Source organism: Notolepis coatsorum (genome assembly GCF_963971535.1).
Source record: "Notolepis coatsorum genome assembly, chromosome: 16".
Taxonomy (NCBI): domain Eukaryota; kingdom Metazoa; phylum Chordata; class Actinopteri; order Aulopiformes; family Paralepididae; genus Notolepis; species Notolepis coatsorum.
The window spans coordinates 74,280,746-74,301,107 of NC_140180.1; the positions used below are offsets into that span (position 1 = coordinate 74,280,746).

Genomic DNA, 20,362 nt, shown 5'->3' on the forward strand with positions numbered 1-20,362 from the left:
TATCAGCGCCTGGCCCCGGGCATGTTCTCAAGTGTTTATTTGAAACAGCCTTATTAGAGGCCAGCGCGCCCTGGTCTGTCCAACAGCATAACAGCGTGTATGCGGTCGGCCGGGAAGGAGTTGTATCTCTACCGAGCGCCAGGTCACTGCCAGCTCGAGGGCTCGCGTGCATTTCCGGGGGGAAATGGTGGGGCAGATCATGCGTCGACAGGGGGGTTTCATGCCCATTAGGTGGGCCACCGGGAGCTGTGCGTTCGCGTATACAGACCGTCTCGGTGGCGCCTCCTGTGGTGTCTTGATCGAAACGTGTACCTATCCCCCTCTCCTTTGAAGAGGTGCGGCAGCGTGGACTCATCCTGGTCGCGCCGGACCCAATCAGTTCAACCCGGTGTCCCGGTGTTGTGTGTGTCGTAAATGTCACTATGAATTGAAAATGGGGGACCCTGATGTAAATAAGACAAACGTCTTTCTCTGGTCTGCATCCCCTTAACAATTGTGTGTATTGAGCCGTACTGTATTTGTACCCTTTCTGCAATCTGTTAAATTAAGTTTTCATTCACTAATTTATTCAGGTCAAGCTCTGCTCTTGTTATTATACCTGTCGGCCTGGGTTAAGGGATCAACCTCCTCTCTTGGAGTGCTTGTTTCCCCGGTATGCCGGCTGACCCCGTGGGTCTCAGGCCTCTCGCCATTTGGGGTTGGGGCTCTAATTGAACCCTGACTTTGCCAGCGAGGCATCAAAGATGAAGCCCCCGCCCCCTCCATGCAACACTCTGGGATGTGATGGTAGGGGGCGCAAGGCCCTCTCCGGCACCAGCATTTCCGCAGAAACTGCAGGGACTTGAACCCCGTGGCCCGCATTCTCTTCCTCCTACTACATTTACATTTTACATTTAGTCATTTAGCTGACGCTTTTATCCAAAGCGACTTACAAGTTCTGTGCGACAAGACAGCAAGAAGGGTATAACTCTATCAGCTGAGTAACAATGTTCATCAAAGTGTTGCGTGTTACAGTGTAGGTTAGTTTATTAGGACAAGTGCATGACAGCGCTTCACCACCGCTCTTAACGGCGGGAGCAAGCAGGCGGAGAGCTTGTGCCGCAATCGTCTGCCATCAGAGAGACCGTGTCGGGGGTCCGTTTGATGGCGACGCCGGAGCTACCTCTCACGAGTGAGGGGCGCTCGACGGCCTCCGAGCGGCACCACACTCTGCGCCGTTTGCCACCGGGGCGAACGGCAGAGGTTGGGAGGAGGGAGTGCTGGTGGAGCCGCCAGACCACCCACCACAGTCGCTCACCACCGAATGGCGGGAGCGAGCAGAAGCGAAGAGCAGAAGCGGAGAGCAGAAGCGGAGAGCTTGCGCCACAAGTCATCCTCCACCAAAGAGACCGGGCTGGCCGGGGGTCTCCTGGAGGGGACGCCGGAGCCGAAGGGCCTCCTCACTGAAGAGGGGCGCTCAACGGTCTCCGGGCGGTGCGCACCCAGCTCTGCACGCCGCCGGGGCTCACCCTCTCGCCACAGAGGAGGTCGCGACGGAGAATCGCAGGTGGAGCCCAGAAAAATACTTCCCAGGTCCGGGTGGTGATGCCATTCTTGGGATCCAAAAAAATAGCAACCACAAAAACTAACTAAGCTAAATACCACTTGCTTGCCGTGTGCGTATAGCGAGCACTTTCTGAAGTGAAAGAAACAGGAAGACGGAAGTACGGTCACACCCCGCGCTTATATGCATATAGGCGGAAGGAGGCGTGGCCGGACAAGTGTAAAGTGCATGTAGCTGAATCTTTGAAAGTAACATGGTATATATCCGATAGAGCAGAACGAGATACAAGAACGAAATGTAACTAGCGTGTATGCAAGAGTTCAGAGTTTATATGGTGTGGGGGGGGGGGTTCAGAGTTCAGAGTTCCAGAGTTTATAAAGCTATCTGGCTGCATGTTAGCCTAGCTTAGCACAATGAATGGAAGCGGACAGTGACGGGTAGCCTTCGGGAGAGGTGTTAGTTGGACAATGCCTAGGCTACCCGTCACTATCTGCTTCCATTCATTGTGCTAAGCTAGGCTAACATGCAGCCAGATAGCTTTCTACTGAACGCACAGAGAGGAAAATATCTTCTTGTCTCTCTCTGGAGAAGACGATACACTAATCCCCCCAAATGTTGGCGTGTTCCTTTAAGGTGTAAAATCCACTGGCAAGAAGCCATCCAACATTTAGAAGTATATAATATTACAAGATTACAATATGTACAAACATGCACATACTATATGCATCTGCTATCTCTGTCCACACCTCTCTTTAAAGGCTGTACTGTTTCTATCCCCTGAAACCTCAAGGAGCACATGTCATGACCTACTGAGTTAAAGTGTTTAGCCACTGGGGACTTCTAATCATGGTTTCCAATATTATTTTTATGTTCAGATATCCAGATTTTCAGCTCCTTTTTATTTCAACCCCAATGACCTGGCCACCTCGACGTCGATAAAGCTCTCATCGGCTCCGGAGTCGATTAAGGCCGAAAACACATGGGACTGATTTTAACAGCATAGCACTGATCCAAGGACGGGAGGGGATGAGAGAAGTAATCTCTGCTTGGCTCGTACGCAACTCTCCAACTACGGACGAGCCCGGTCTTTTGCTGGGCGCAACGGACAGCCAGGTGGATATAAAGTGACCAGTCTGACCACAGTACAAGCCAGAGTTCTTGTTGAAACGGCGAGTCCTCTCCGCTGTCAGACGGGCTCGGCCTAATTGCATGGGCTCCGGTGTATCACAAGAAGAGCCGGTAGGAAGAGAAAACGGAGAAGTGGGCGGTGACGCTGGAATATGTGGGGAGCGCCAAGGACCACTGGTAACCCCCCTCTCATGTCTCCTTTCCCAGAGGCGCCTGCTTCTCCCATTCAGCCATGCCGCAGTCTTTAGCCCGTCCAGTGATCTGGGTAATCATAAACGCCACAAACGACCTCTCGCTGGGAAAAGTGAGAGGCTGTAGTTCAAAAGTCAATGAACATAACGTCAGGAACAAGCGGCATGTCCCTGGAACTCTGGAAAAATGCTCTGGAGCACTTAGGCGAGGTTCTGGACCAGAGGCAGCGGGAGCAGGAAGTGATGGAACAACCGGCGGGGAGACAGTCGGTGCTTGATGGACCTGCAGGAGCTGCCGAAGCTGCCCGCTGAGTCTCTCCATGTGATCGTCATGGCGTGCAGTGGCCTCCCGGATAGCCGCCCCCATAGCGGTGAGTTGTTGCTCATGATGCCGTATAGCACTGGCTTGCAAACCACCTTAAAGCTCAATACTTTAGTATCCATTGGTCAATTTAAATCTATAATGGCCAACCATTTCACCTCAGTCGGTAGTTGTTTTAATTACTTTACATTGTTTAATTTATTGACTTTTCTGTTACTATATTGTTTTTGTATCATGTTTGTACCTCTTGATGTCATTGTGAATGAGAGCTTGCTCTCAAAGATCTTTCGAGATTAAATAAAGATTGAACAAGAGATTGAGCAATGCTCTTAATTTGAATGACCTCAAGAACTTAAATAGTTCTACCCTACTTTGAAAAGAGTTCTCCTGGGTCCTTTTTGAGTTCCTTTGGTGCAAATGTTGCCTCTGGCACCCCCTCCTGGTTGGCCACGTCTCGCAGACACTCTGGTATGTGCATCTGGTCTCGCGGCCTTCCTGAAAGATCATCACGATGGGACGTCCTCAAATTGGACAGACTCGCCACTTGTTGATAGTTGACTGGAGGATATGAACTCAAGACGATGGTGAGCCTCGTCTCCCGACAGCCGGGGTATGAGGGCCGACGTTCCACTCTACTGGTTAAAATTGCTTACTCGTGAGTAGTACGTTCATTGATAAAGAAAAATAATGTCCACAGCCTCTCCAGTGTAAAACAAAGATATCCAAATGGTTTATTTCTCTTCCACAGCGAAGTCTTTCTTTACAGAAGGTGGTCCTAAATCTATTTTCCTAAATATTCACGTCACTCCTACAAGGTACGAAAACTGTATTTTCCCAGTCTCATTGCTGAATATATATAGATAGACAAATGTTCTAGAAGGTTCGGTCATGACATCTTACAGTGACATCACAAATGTTCTAGAATGTTCAGCTATGACATCACCACAAATGTTCTAGAATGTTCGATGTTCTAGAATGTTCGGCTATGACATCATCACAAATGTTCTAGACTGTTCGACCATGACATCATACTGTGACATCACAAATGTTCTAGAATGTTCTATTATGACAAATAAGACGGTTCAATGACTATCTAAATTCAATCAATATTAAACATTCATATAATACAATAACCTAAATATATAGCTTTGGCTCCTACACGGGGGTTAGAGTAAAAGTATCGCTGCGATTTTTTTTCACCTACGTCTTCATCAGAGCTGTTTCTCGTATGTGGAAATCGGTGCACTGTTCCTCATTGTCTTCTATCTGTCAAGTGTTTATATCAGCCTTCATTTAGTTCTTAAAGTCTGTCATGTTGTCCTGGTTTTAGAGAGCTCATCATTTGTACGCTGTATCACCAGTAACACAAGGTCCAAATAACATTTGTTTAAACACTTTGCACCATGATAAGATAAGATAAGATAAGATGTGTCTTTATTGACCAGAGGTCATAGCAGCACAGGGGGAGGGGAGGTACAGGCAGGGTAATATAAATTATAATAAATTATAGAGAATACAAATATCCGAATAGGAGGTAAAGAACAAGTTAAATTATGATTGAAAAAATAAGGTGAGGGTCTGGTCAGCCGGGCAGGCAGGTGAGTGGTGAGACATATCCATGCAGGGTTCAGCAGTTAAGAGTCCAACAGTTCTCATGTTAGAGGGGGTGGGAGGGGTTCTCCAAGATAGCGTCCAGCTGCTTTCTCATCCTCCGCAATAATCTCTAGTTTGTCCAGTTTGACTCTCACTACGGAGCTATCCTTCATCACCAGCTTGTTCAGTTTGTTAGTGTCTCTTGAGTTGATGTTAGCCCCCCAGCGCACCACAACAACGAAGAGGACACCGGTTACTACAGACTGGTGAGACAAAACAGAAGTCATCATTGTTTCTTCCAAGAGTGGGTTCTTTGTTAATCTGACAGACTTTAATCCTCTTGGAATCCGTTTATTGAATTTGTAATACTGATTGAGAAACAAGCCTCTGACTTATGTCTAGTACTTAACGATTCAGTACTAAAGGTTATGATGACAGAGTTCTCAATGACTGTGAGAAATGTGGAAAGAACAAGCTTACTGGCCCCTAAAACTCCCCCATTGAGAGACTCCAAAATCGTATTGGCCACCACATTCTCTACATTCATGTGTCTATGAAGAAGCATTGGCACATTTATCTAGTGATTTGGATGTAGGTCATGTTTTTAAGAATCCTCCTATCTTTGCACATACACATGCTAGAAACCTAAGGGATACTTTAGTAAAAGCTGACTGTTATGTAGCTACCTCCACAACACTTCTTATCCATTCTGCTGACAGGTAACTTTCCATGTTCTAACTGTGTCCAGTGTAATGCTATGATTAGAGGAGAGGATGTTTTACTTGCAAAAGTAAACATGTAATCTATCTATCAAAGTGTCCATGTGGGTTATGTTATGTCTGTGAAACCAAAAAGGAGCTTAAAATCCATGATGAGAAGTCCCCAGTGGCTAGACACTTTAACTCAGTGGGTCATGACTAGGGATGGGTACCGAATTCGGTACTTTTGAGGTACCGAACCGAAACACGTCGGTACTACCGAGTATCGAATCAAGTGAGAATTTTTTTTTTTTTTTATTTATTTTTACTTTTTTTACTTTTTTTTTTTTTTACTTTTTACTTTTCATGTCAACGTTCACACGCACAATATATGCTTACCTAGGATTTGACTTGATTCAACAACAAAGCAGTCGGAGCAATGACAAGCCGAAAACTGTCGAAATTGTAGTTATTTGAAGTTTGAATTTTTTTTTACGACTGAGGTAGGTAAATTAAATTTCTTGAGACTAAAGTACCGAAAAAAGGTACCGTTGGGTACCGGTATCGATTCACAGGTACCGGTACCGGTATCGGTTCAAATGTGAAAGGTACCCATCCCTAGTCATGACGTGTGCTCTTTCAGGTTTCAGGGGATATAAACAGTACAGCCTTAAAGAGAGGTCTGGATAGAGATAGAACATTTCTACAGAGAGAAGCTTTTTGGAGACACACCTTACAAACTGGATATTTTGTTGTCTTCAATTTTGTCATTTAACATCAGCATTATTGGCCCCTCCTGACCATCTGTTATGTAAAAAAAATAAAAAAAAAACAGTATTGAACTGATTTACAGCCCTTTCCAGGCCCCCAGGGCCCCGTTCCCCGTACCTGGATAACTGAGTTAGCCGGATAACTTTCGGTTAAGTCTGACTTAAGCCGGACTTTCCGGCTCCCCGTACCTGGATTTTCCAAATCACCATGACAACAGATCCAAAAGTTTGAGCCTGGTCGAAAGCAGGGTTTAAGTTCAAGTAGGCCTGCCACGATAACACATTTTGCTGGGCGATTAATTGCCCCCGAAAATATCGCGATAAGCGATATTATTGCGACCGGTTAGAGAATTTTTTTTTTGGAGAAATTTATTTCCCAAAACTTTTATTTTGAAGCCCACCGCTCCGTCTTTTCCGGTGTTTTAGACTTTTATTTTGAAGCCCACCGACCGGACCGGAAGTATTGTTGCGATTATCAGGTACTTTGGGTACCAGAAAAGTCACGTGAAACACTGCAGACCACTGATTGGTCAGAATAGAGACGCGTCTCTAGGATTTCATAAGCATTATGTTTGCAGCAGGCACAAGTGCAATAAACAAAGGATACAGTCACTGTGTATTCTGCCTCATTTATTGATTAAACAAAACCGACATCAACACAATTTGCCACCGAGCGGAGAGTTTAGTCTCGCAAAAAGATCGCTGACTTGTTAAGGCTTGTTGTTAGGTTAGGTGCTAATGTTGTGCTAGCGTTTTAGCATGGCTATCGTACATAGCGTGATCAATATAACTCGCTATTGATTGTTTGTATGAGTAACGTTAATGCTAGTAGAATAGACACAACGTGAGGTAATCACCATCCATTTTAAACCGGTTATTACCTAATGCTAACGTTAGCAAATAGACGCGACTGGTAACGTTACAGCTAACGTTAACGCTTGTAGAATAGACACAATGAGAGGTAACGTTAGCGTTAGCAGAATAGACACAACGAGGGTCTCGTTAATGTTGTTATTGATTGATTGATTGAAAACTGTGTTTACTCTGTTTGTATGAGTAACGTTAATGCTAGTAGAATAGAAAGCCAGCGGCCCGCCTCCCAACACGGACAGTGACTGACAAGGGGCACTGGGTCCGCCTCATTAAAACAAACGCGCAAATAGCAATTAATCGCGCCCGTCAAAATCATTGCATTCATTTTAATTATCGCGGCAATTAATCGATTTATTGCTTATCGCGGCAGGCCTAAGTTCAAGTTAGCTGGATGAACCATCGCCACGCCCCCGCAAAGAAGTGACAGCCCGTTTCCTGAAATTATTCCCACAGTCTACGATCTGCATTATACCATTCTGAATTACGTTTTTGTGCTCCATTCTTCCAGAGGGGGCTTTTGAAATGTAAAATAGACCCAAAATGCTGATACTAAATTCACTTTGTCCTAAATAATGCACGTTATATATACCGTGGCGCTCGCTCGGTGCGATGTACACATTATGTGGTTATTTTAATTGTAACTGGGATTAAGATGTCTGATGAGATGCGCTGTTTGACGGATTTGAGAAATTGAATGAGCCGTTGACGTCACATTAATGAATGAGGATAAAGAGATGAAACTTCATTCAAAACAAAGAATATTCTAAACACGGGTCTCTCGTTCATTAATGTATAAACAATGAATTTATCCCATCTGGCACAGTGGCCCAGCGGTAGTGCTCAATCCTGGCGACCGGGGTTCGAAACCCCGTGTTTCCAATATAATTTTTTTGAATATAATATTAATGATTATACGCAAAGGTAGCCTGGTTTTAAGTTAAAATATTATAAGTCTACATGCATTGAGGATGTCATTCTTTATATAGCTCTCAACGTGCACCAAATTGAATTATTCCTATATTGCAAAAAGAAGGAGACGACTGGGTTTCGAACCCCGGTCGTCTGCGTGAAAGTCAAAAGAAGAACCCGTTACACCACAGAGAAGATAAGTAAAAGATCGACCATACATCAATCAATGGGTAAGGGAGCCGTATCGTTATTCTGTATAATAGTTTTACTAATTACTTTCGCTAGCAAGATCTCATTTGATTATTCAATCCAGCAGGCAAGTTTAAAGAAATATAATCCGATTGATTGAGGTAATGAGGGACTTAAAATTAGCCTATAGATAATGCATTTAACTTGTCGGCGAGGCGATTGAGCCGTACTGCAATATGTTAATAAAGTTTTAAATCAATTAATCAATCAATGCCGCTAGAGAATCAGGATCTCTGCCATCGATACGTGCTGGCTTTTCAAATGAAACGGCCGCGCGCACTTATCCTGGGTCTCAAGTCTGAATCGAGTTAACGAGACTGAATCCACCTTCGAGGAACAGGAAAATCCCGGCTTCGAACATCGGGTTAACTGAATCTGGATAATGACATCTTGATCGACTTAGTTGAACCAGGTACGGGGAATAGGGCCAGGTGGCTGTATCCCAAACATGACGTTTGAGATCAGACACGTTCCAAAGCATTATTGAGCAAAAGCTGACGTATTTAACTAATTATGACCACTTAATAATCATTTCATACAGACTGAAAAACTGTGAGAAGCACACATTTAATAAATGGTTTTCTGATTTTTCATTTGTAAACGAACAATGAAATAACAGGTCGTTTTAGTTTTTTTGTTTTGGGATTCTAAATTGAATATGAAATGATCGAATGATACACAGATATGCCTACTTGCATAATTGTTTTATTTTTAAATGTACCGTTCAATTGTATTACCTTTTGTGGTTGTTGAGACTTTACTATGTGTGAGACTGTGGATATATATATATTTTATATACATTATAATAATAATAATAATAATAATAATAATAATAATAATAATAATAATAATAATAATAATAATAATAATAATAATAATAATAATAAACTTTATTTGTATAGCACCTTTCATACAAAAATGTCAGCTCAAAGTTCTTCACAACAGAAAAAAGACAGGCATAAAATTAGCACATAAAGTGCAGACATATAAAATCACAGTTTTTCACATTAGGCTCTAACATCCCAATAGGCCACCTTGTTTATGGTTTGATTCAGTTTTAAAAATAGACAATAATTGTCACATACAAAGGTCTATAAAAAATATAAACGTACCTGAACCGGGTTGTTGTGAACCTCCAACCCGTCCAGTGAGTGCATTAGCACCGGTCCCGGTAGGAGGCCGTAATAAAACATTCTCAAAAGTAAATTATATTAATTAACATAAATAAAAAGAGTAAATATACAAATATTTGTCCATGTAATCCATGTAATTTTCTATTATTTCTCTACTCTTTTCTCTTCTCTTTCTACTCTTCATTTTCTTATATCATCCTATTGACGTGTTTCTATTGATATGCAAATGTTGGTGATGTGATATAAGGATTTTGAACGAGATTAGGTTGTTATTTCTATATTTCTCTAAAGCTGGTTCCTTTGTCGAGACGGTACGGATATGTATTGGTATGTATGAGTTTATCTATTGAGGTTTGTAGAATATGGTCCATTAATTGTACATGTCTGAAGATGTGTCTATAATGGCCTGTTGGTGATTAACCTGCAGACTACTTCTATTTAAGAGGCTCTTCCACTGTGGTCCAGAGTAAGTCTGAGGAAGGCTTCCAGCTCAATACAAGTAACAGAAGGACAGTTCATTTCTGTATCTATGTAAGACACTCTGACATTGCAGTGTTTATATCCCTGCCCACTCACTTATTTTCTTCCCCCTGAAATTACAGCACTGTGTGTGTCTGTGCACTGTGTCAAGTCAAGGTGTGTGTGTGTGTGTGTGTGTGTGTGTGTGTGTGTGTGTGTGTGTGTGTGTGTGTGTGTGTGTGTGTGTGTGTGTGTGTGTGTGTGTGTGTGTGTGTGTGTGTGTTATTTGTTTCCATGGGCACTAGCTGGATGCACTGTTGGAGCAGCTTTCTAATCTCCCGGGTGTGTGTGTGTGTGTGCGTGTGCGTGTGTGTGTGTGTGTGCAGGTAAGCAGAACCATCTGTGCGCTAGCCGAAATGACTGCACCATCGACAAGCTGAGGAGAAAGAACTGCGCCTCCTGTCGGTTAAAGAGGTGCTTCATGGCGGGGATGACCCTAAAAGGTCAACACCTTTTATCTTAAGTTAAGATGACATGTGAGAGAGAGATTGGTTGATTGAGAGAGAGAGAGAGAGAGAGAGAGAGAGAGAGAGAGAGAGAGAGAGAGAGAGAGAGAGAGAGAGAGAGAGAGAGAGAGAGAGAATATGGTCAACATTCTACATATCGATGTATTACTATTGTGGGACAGTGGTTCTCAACCCAGGGGTTGCGAGATGATTTTGGGGCGTCACAAAAAGATACTCAAATACTTTAAAATTTTTTATACCAATGCTTTTTTTTTTATTATCAAATAATGCATATTTGAAATATTAAAGCCCTCCTCCAATCATGGATCAAATTAAAGCCTGAAAAGGGGGAAATAAAAATAAATCATTATTTTGTGTCAACGTTCACCATTCTGCCTATTGCTGGACGATATAGTGGGAGCTGCAACAAGGTTGAGAACCACTGTTGTAGGTTGTGTTTGTGTATTATCTTTTTATACATTTTTTATCACCTCATAGAACAGAAATGTCATTAACTCACTTGCTTACTTGTTCACTCACTCATGGTTAGGCATGTTGAATGAAGGCAAAGTCTTTTGTCAAAATGTTTTCAGTAATTTTGTTTATCTAAATTCTAAAAGGAGCCTGCTTGTATCAAGAGGGGTGGGTGCATGGAGGGTGGGGTAATACAAATTCCCCGGTGAGGTGCAATTTTGGCATACATTTGTGTCTGCGCCACGTCTAATAGGTCATGACGTGTGCTCCTTGATGTTTCAGTGGCTAGACACTTTAACTCAGTAGGTCATGACGTGTGCTCCTTCAGGTTTCAGTGGCTAGACACTTTAACTCAGTAGGTCCTTCAGCTGTCCTAACTGGGGTGGGTAGTTCATTCCACCATTGTGGGGCAAGGACTGAGAATAGGCGACTTCTCTTTGATGACCCTCCCGGAGCTTGGATAGGAGTAGGTCTGAGGCGGCCAGAAGATGCAGAGCGTAGGGGTCTTGAGGGTGTGTAGTTAAAGACCATTGACCGGAGGTAGGCGGGAGCGGTTCCCTTTGCCGCACGGTATGCTAGGTCGAGGGCCTTGAAGCGGATTCGTGCAGCAATGGGGAGCCAGTGCAGGTCCCTAAGAAGTGGGGTGACATGGGCCGACTTCGGTAGGTTTGAGATCAGGCGGGCTGCTGCGTTCTGAATGAGTTGAAGAGGCGTGGTGGCAGTGGCCGGGAGGCCAGCGAGCAGTGCATTGCAGTAGTCGAGGCGGGAGATGACTGTTGATTGGACGAGGAGTTGGGTGGCTTCTTTTGTCAGGAAGGGGCGGATCCTTCTGACGTTGCTCAGGAGGAATCGGCAGGTTCTGGTTGTCGCTGCGATGTGAGCAGAGAAGTTCAACTGGTCGTCGAGGACAACACCAAGGTTCTTGGCGGTCGGGGACGCGGTCACAGCTGCATTCTTGACTGTGATGGAAAGGTCGGTCAGGGGGGAGGATTTGGCCGGCAGGTGGAGCAATTCTGTTTTGCTTAGGTTCAGTTTGAGGTGGTTGGTCGTCATCCAGGCGGAGATGTCGGACAGACAGGCCGAGATCCGCTCAGAGACGTGGATATCTGAGGGAGGGAAGGAGAGGAAGAGTTGAGTATCGTCGGCATAACAATGGTAGGAGAAGCCATGAGACGTGATAATGTTACCCAGTGATTTAGTGTAGAGGGAGAAGAGAAGGGGTCCTAAAACCGAGCCCTGGGGGACACCCGTCCGCAGGGGGCGGGTGGCCGACAGGGTCCCTCTCCATGCCACTTGGTAGGAGCGGTCATTGAGGTATGATGACAGCCATGTCAGCGCAGAGGCAGCCACTCCAATTCCCGCGAGGAGGATCTGGTGGTTGACTGTGTCGAAGGCTGCAGATAGATCTAGGAGAATCAGGACAGAGGAGAGGCCTTTTGCTTTTGCTAAGTGAAGTGCCTCTGTGACCGCAATGAGGGTTCAGGTTTCAGTAGCTAGACACTTTAACTCAGTAGGTCATGACGTGTGCTCCTTCAGGTTTCAGTAGCTAGACACTTTAACTCAGTAGGTCATGACGTGTGCTCCTTCAGGTTTCAGTAGCTAGACACTTTAACTCAGTAGGTCATGACGTGTTTTCCTTGAGGTTTCAGTGGCTAGACACTTTAACTCAGTAGGTCATGACATGTGCTTGATCATAGAAACAGTACAGCTTTTAAAGAGAGGTAGTGACAGAGATAGTGCACTGTCTTTCTGACATTAGTTTAAAGTCAGACAGGAACATCTGCCTAAATTCCAACAAACTGTTTTATGGATGTTAGACTATATGAATGTCATTCCACCTTGAAGTAAATCCTTCAGTCTTTCAATCAGTTAATCACAACACTAGCTATTCAAGTTTCACACTTGTGGTGATTTTAATAGTTATTAAACATAACTGGGATAACCGTCCGTGAGCAGAGTGAGGGGAAAAAAGAAGGCAGGTCACCTGCCTTCCCTCCTGGCCTGCTTGCTGACTCAGCTCAGCGATGCCTTCCCACTTCCCACCACGAGTAGCTGCACGGCTTGTGTCAACTTGAAATTGGCTGAGCTGGAGGGGAGGATTTCCACATTATATACGGATTGGGGAGGGCGATCGGCTCCTGGATTCCCTGGCTGGCGGTTTGGATTCCTTCCACCTTCTCGCGGGGTCGCTCTGGCGTTATGCGCTGGACGCACTCCCCTGTCCCCGAAGTTGGCCTGTTTAAATTCCCTGCGCCCCCCGCCCATGTGCAGTGGATCCTTGTCCAGGGTGGTAGAAGAGGGGAGAATGGTCCCCCAGCCCCTCTCCACCTCTAGACCTCCACCTGAACAACAGATTCCAAGCATTGGAGAAGTTAGCTGTATCCAGGCTGCCATGTCGTCTTTCTTCCACACCGACAGAACACTCTGCCTGTCGTGCTTCCTCTTTACCGGCCCCAGGAAGCCTGACTCTTCCTGTTCATCCACTGAGGTTGTGGCCTTTGCCCTCCCCCCTCCCACCAGCCCATCCACAACAGCATTGGCCATTGGTGAAGATGTCATCATTCCTGACCAACCCCCCTACAGGAACCTCTACCAAAGCTGCCATCTACAGTAGTCATTCTGTCGTGCGTCATGTCTCCATTCAAACCCACTGCCATCCTGGAGCTCTGGTTTCCACATGTTACCGGAAATCCTTAACTAGGCCCCCCCCCACATGCTCAACATTTTGTGATTCATGTCGCAGCCAATTATATCAAGTGTGGACAGTCGGACAGGCTGAGGTCAGAATCATAAATGTGTTTTTTTGCCTATCCCTCCTAGTTACACATACACACAGATATTTGTATTACACGGATATTAATATTATTATTCTGGGGATTTTTTTTTTATGTTATGAGCTCCATTGCTCTGCCTAGGCGCACCATCTGTTCACCATCAAAACTACCTGCAGGACTGCCCTGTCTCTTTGTTTGGACCCACAGAAATATTAGTAATCATAATTGTGTGCGTCAAAAGAGATAAAGAAAAATACTGCCACGACGAGCAGGGTCTCCCCTACATTTTCAAAAGCCTAGAGAAAGCGTGTCCTTGTCATAAATCATTATGAGTTATGCTTGTGAAATTAATTATATTTAGCATGTACACATGTGCCTTTGGAGACCTATTTCAGAACCAACCCAAGATGCACAGCGTGCTCCCCACCTCAGCTAGGAATATATATATATATTTATAGATATAATTTATCTGTTCAAACGTTGTCATGGGTTGTCCTAGTATGACAAATTGCAAATGCAGTTACTGGTAACAGAGATACTGACGCGCATCCCAATGGTTTTGTTCTCCAGAGTCCAGACACACATGGTTCCAAATATTATTAAAATATTTCCACTACTCCAAATCAAGAAAAAACGAATGAATATAAGTATCTTTTGATGGCCATGTCAGTTTAACGATCAGACACAGAAAACTATGTTATTGGAAACGGAGCGGTATCTGCTGCTCCTTCCTCGTATAGAAACAGCCCACACATTTCATATAGGCTATTTAGTGTGGGTGACCTGGCAAAGCCAGTCACACAAACTCTTATAATCTATATTCTCATATTTGTGTCCTGCTACTCCTCCCAGAGCTTTCGCACCACACATACGGAAAAAAAAAATGACCGCCTTGCTCCAACTCGAGTTGCTATTACTTTCTAATACGTTTCACGGCAGAGTTCTGGAAAAAATCAACTTTAAATAGCTCCAGTGGAATGAATGGTGGAATGTTCAAAACTAGAGTGTAGAAGCTGAATTTCTTTGTTTTACCCTCACCTTTTGTAAATTGCGACAACACATCAAAACGATGCCATGACTGTGCCCCCACTCATAAAAGAAAAATAAATGGAATTGGACAATTCTATCTCAACTTATGGCAATTTCTTTGACAGGCACGCTCCACATACACACTTATGGACTCTCCACTCTAGCTGAAATCTGTGATTTCTCCGTTCCTTCGCTTGTATTCCGATCGCCACACGGGCCACAATTGTCGACAGAATTACACATTATCGCACATAACCCTTCATGAACTCCCTGAAGTACTAAAATCTAAGCTTCATCTCTTATCATTTTGCTTTAATTATTGTGAGAGTGACAGCGCCTCAATGAAATGCATGGGAGGATGGATTTGTGTCAGTTAGGATTTGAATCAAGGCTTGCAGTGTGCATGTACATAAAAAAACAAAAGCGTTCACAAGGGACAGTTACATTTCGTTCTTGCTTCACGTTCTGCTCTAGTGGGATTTAACCTCATGACCTATACAGTATATCACTGAAAGCTTTTGCTACATGCACCTTCACTGGTCTGGCCACGGCCCTTTCCGCTTATGAATGACCTTGCTTCTTCCTTCCCTCATCTTTCATTTTCGGAAGTGTTTTGCTACAGGCGCATGTCAGCAAAGTGACGTACTAGTTCTTAGAGATAGGTTTTTTGTCTTGTTGCTATTTTTGTACCAAGAATGGCATCACCATCGAGACCCGGGAAACATTTCTCAGGGCTCCACCAGCGATTCTCCGTCGCGACCTCCTCCGTTCGCCGCGGGGGCAGGTTGAGCTGCTCTCTCTTTTCCCCGAGCTCATGGCGGCGCGGCGCTCGCTAACGGAATTCCGTTGCCAGCGCCCCTGCCGGCGCCTATCCCCGATGCCATGGTAGGCCACGTTTTCCACCGACGTCGGGGACCAGCAACCCACGGCGCCGCAGAGCTGCAGCCAGCGGGTCCTGGAGTGCCTCCCGGGGCGCCAGCTCAGCAAGAAGGCTCGCCGCAGCCGAGGGGAAGAGCCCAGCAGCGTACCTCGGCCTGGTACCTCTGCCTACCCTGCGCTCGGGGGGACAGGTAGGGACCTGTGAGCTCCTGCTCCGAGGGGGCAAGCGAGGATGCGCCGCGCGCGGCGGGAGGTGATGGGCGAGGGACTAGACCTTGGCTGTGTCCCCCCTCCCTCTACCCCTCTTCCCTGTTCTCCTGTTTTCACCTAACCCCCTATTCTCCCCCCCCCCCCCCCCCCCAAAATACTACGTTTCAAATAGAAAGTCCCTCTGAGAGTGGCAAGTTTTGTTGGAACGAACGTGTAATCTTTTCACTAATGTATTTTGTGTATGCCTCGTACAGATATAACAATGAGGGCCCACTACCTTTTTTTCTGGTACAGTTAAAAGTGTGTCGGGCGGCATTTATTGCTTGTGTAAAGAGCCACAGGGATTCATGTGGACGCGTTTTTTTAACAAACGAATTCACGATTGGTGACTAGCTATTGTGTTTTGGCTTTTCAAAGTAATGTACATCAGCACATGCTCCTCTTTCACCTCGTATATGTTTTCACTTTACGTGGTAAGGTAAAATATGGCGGGTGGAAAGTTTTGCTTATGAAACGGAGCCGTAGGGACTCGGGTGGACGCGTTTTTTAAACAAACGTAGTCCCAGAGCCCACGGTTTGGTGGTTAGCTGTCGTGTTTGGCTTTTTCAAAGCAATAAAGCGGGCATGTGTATGTCTTTTCGCTTGTAATACCAACACACAGCTAGTAGCAATGCTCCTTGTTTTCGCCTCATATGTTTTTCGCTTTACGAGAGGTTGGTTGGGGGGGTGGGGATAATGTTTATTTTTTTTTGACCAAATCTTTTTATTTTCATATTTTCAAACAAGAAACAACACAGCACAATAATGACAATATTACATAACAGACATCCAAGAACACAAACTAACACAACAATGACTAGACAATAAATTAGACCTATTATATATCGGATACACAACCAGTCAATACAAGTTGTCGCAAAGAAAAAGGATAACAAAATAAAATCGTACTATAAAAAGTGCTTACCGAGCCCCCTCCACCTCCAGGTCCAGCAACCACAAGCCACAGTCCCAGAGGACCCACAGCCCGGCCCCCCCGCGAGCCAAAGCACCACGCCTCTTTAGCGCCCCGACCCGCAGAGACCCCGAACCGCGGCCCACCCCAGCCAGAGCCCACGATCACCAGACCCAGATCAGAAGGGGGTCAGAAAATATACATAGGACCAATATTGAATGAAAAATAATAAACAAAACAAAATTAAAAATACAAAACACCATAACCATCAACATACATGAATATTCGCTCTATCCCCCCCCCCCCCCCCTCTTGCCCCAGGACCCCAACGTGAGCCATCAATATAATACCTTATCCAGTACTTTCAGTACTTTCCAGAGTCATATGTGTTCTTTTAGTTCTTCCACCACGGCCCACCAGACCGCAATATTGGCCTAATTAAAAAAAAAAATTAACATGAAAACAAGACAACACAATACAATAACCATAATAACAATACACAAAACTTCACAGGGAGATAACAGAGCAATAATAATAAAAGAAATAACAATTTATAAAAACAGAGTACAACATTTTAATTTAAAGGGGTACTATCTTACAATTGGCCTTTCCCAGTATTCAGTACCGTTTCCCGGTCGTGTGGCTCTATATCAATAAGACTTATGTCTCTAATTCTCATATTGGCGCACTCTTCCAATTCCCCTCACAACCCTCACCCTCACCAATCTGAGTCATCTCAAAACGTGCATATCAGTGATGTCAGAGATTCCCAGCTGCATAACAATGTGGCAATTGTCACCAGGCCACACAGTGGTTGGAGCCCAGCCTCAAACGGCTTAAGATCCTGAGGTAGAAAAAGGGGGGTGGGGATAATGTTGTATCCTTTGGTGTAATGCTGACGACGGGTGATGAGGAAGTGGCTTAAAACAAGCACTCCCATCACTCGGGTATCCTTTGTACACATCAGCATCATGACGCACGTATGTGGGATTCCGCTCTATCAGGTTGGGCTAATGCCCTCAGCTCCCTCGACGTCAGAGCAAGTATTTGCATATCCTGCTCGTCGCGCGGGGGGGGAGGGGTTCCCCATACCCACCGACTTAGAGAGTGGGGCTGGGGTTCCCATCCATAGTAAACGTCACAGGTTTTGAGTTTTCTTATTGGCCCGAGGGGTATGCCCGTGAGTTGGGGCCTGCGTGGCAGATCCCAACTCGTGTTGTCGAATGAGAGGTCTCTACGGGATAAAACTGGCGTCTTCCCCTCTCGTGAGAGCGGAATTAGTGACGGATGGTTTTTCCCAGGCTCTGTGTATAAATCCTGTGTCGGTATCCTTGCGAGGACCGGTCTTCCCCCGGTTTACCCAAATAGGGGGGAGAGACGATGGGCTGGGGTTCTTTCTTATCAAAATTCGCCCAACACCGTTCTCAGGCTTTATGAGCCTAATGCTGTTCGATATCAGCGCTTGGTCCTAAGGGACCGAGCGGGCCTCCTCCCCTCCCCAGCATCGAGGTGCTGTTTATTAGTAGTCTGGGCCCCCGACCCTGCGAGATTATAACGCCACGAGATTATGACGTTGTTCACGGCGTGCCGAACACCCTCCCTTCCCCCCCGCTCGGCGGGTGGGCCGTCGGGGTACTGTTTTTACAGTCAGCCCCTCTAGGCGCTCCTGTGTAGTTCACAGTCCTCCGGGCACGGGTCGAACCATGCTCTTGCTAAGGAACCTGGGTCAGCCTGGGTTAAGGGATCAACCCCCTCTTTTGGAGTGGTTGTCTCCCCGGTATGCCAGCTGACCCCCCGGGATTATGGGGGAGAGCCTCCTCAGAGAGCTTCGGAGCCTCCTCCTCAGGGAGTTTTCAGAGCCTCCCCCTCAGTGAGCGAGCCTCCTCTGGAGTTTTTCAGAGCCTCCCCCTCAGAGAGTTTTCAGAGCCTCATCAGAGAGAGAGCCTCCTCACAGAGCCTCCTCCTCCAGAGCCAGGCGGAGAAGGGCCTTCACCTGTTGTGTCCTGTCCGATGCGCTGACGGTGTAAAGGGTGGTGTCACGAGTAAACGCCTGGAGAGGGCTCGATGCCACGGCCTCGTTGACCTCACCAGGTCCCTTTGTCAGATCCTGGCTCCTGGACTCGGCGGCAGGCCTGCCTTTGAGTGGTCCATGGGGCTGGGACCTCCTCCACGCCCCGCTGCTAAGGCTTCGCTGGCGGGGTGCATTCAATTCAATCTTTCATTCAATCTTTCATTCAATCAATCAATCTGCATGGTGATTGATTGAATGAAAATTGTATTAACAGATTGCAGAATGGGTACAGTACAGTACAGCTCAATACACACAATTGTTAAGGGGATGCACACCAGAGAAGACTTTCGTCTTGTTTACATCAGGGTCCCCCATTTTCAATTCATAATGAATTGTAAGTAAGGGTGCAATTTGCTCCGTGCAATCCATTCTTTGTGGATCTAGCCCAGAGTGAGAGACAGAATGGTCCACACACACACACACACACACACACACACACACACACACACACACACACACACACACACACACACACACACACACAAACACACACACATGCTTATGGAAGGTGTGAATCAACTTAGTACAGACTTCTACATTCATTGGTTTACAGCAGTGCTTCTCAAACTTTTTCTGTCAGGCCCCCCTTTGGCGGACCAAAATATTTTGCCCCCCCCCCACCCCCCTCGCCCCAACAAAATAGTCATGAAATGGGCCATGTTTAAATTTATTGAAATAACACCAATATCGTGACCTTTCAAATTGGCCCTATATTTTGTTTTCAGAGCTGTCATGGATGAAAAGCCAGCTTCACACAGATACTGTATGTGGTGCTGAATGGTATCAACACCTTAACTGCTGCATCATGAGATATTTGGTGGGCCATGAGATGAGATACTTGGTACTCAGCACCACACTCTGAAACTAGCTCTCTAGGTGGTATCAGATGAGATTTCAAAGAGTTCTTCCAAGAGTTTGGATGGAGATGTGTCAGGAAGCTTTGTCTCAATGTTGTCTGTAAAGTTTTTTTTTATCCAGAGTAACTTGGTGATCCTTTTCTGTGTTTTATTAAATAATGATTTTCAGATTTTGAGAAATGGTATTTTCATGGAGAACAGTGCAGCTGCAACAATTTTTTTTTTTTTTAATAAATTTCAAGGCCCCCCCTGTCATGCCTCTGCGCCCCCCCTGGGGGGAGCGCCCCCCACTTTGAGAAACACTGGTTTACAGTATGTTAACCACGCCCCCATTCTGAAGCCAAGCCCATAACCCATTTCTAAATTCGTGAACCATTTGACGTAGAGACTTGTGGGTGGCACCATTGGACTCAGTGGGGATATCCTCTTTTATTGGTCTATGTTGACCACGCCCCATAGTATTAGGCTCCTCCCCCTTTGTGTATCTTTTGAACTGTTTGTCGTAGAGACTTGCGGGTTGTGCCATTGTACTCAGTAAGGATATCCTCTTTCATTGGTTTATGTTGACCATGCCCCATATTCGTAGGCCCCTCCCATTTTTTTTATATTTTGAACCGTTTGTCGTAGAGACTTGCGGGTTGTGCCATTGTACTCAGTTGGGATATCCTCTTTCATTGGCCTATGTTGACCCCGCCCCCTATTATTAGCCCATCCCCCTTTTTGTATCTTTTGAACCGTTTGT

The 20,362-nt window shown here is 45.5% G+C and overlaps 1 protein-coding gene across 2 annotated transcripts in view; it reads left to right on the top strand.

Moving 5' to 3' along the window:
* LOC311242317 (progesterone receptor-like) overlaps window positions 1-20,362 on the top strand; it is a 97,533-nt gene that overhangs the window by 48,921 nt on the left and 28,250 nt on the right. For both annotated transcript variants that reach the window (XM_084331263.1, XM_084331264.1), the window contains exon 3: window positions 10,255-10,371. In XM_084331263.1, coding sequence (XP_084187389.1) covers window positions 10,255-10,371 — 117 coding nt within the window. The remainder of the gene's footprint in view (window positions 1-10,254; window positions 10,372-20,362) is intronic.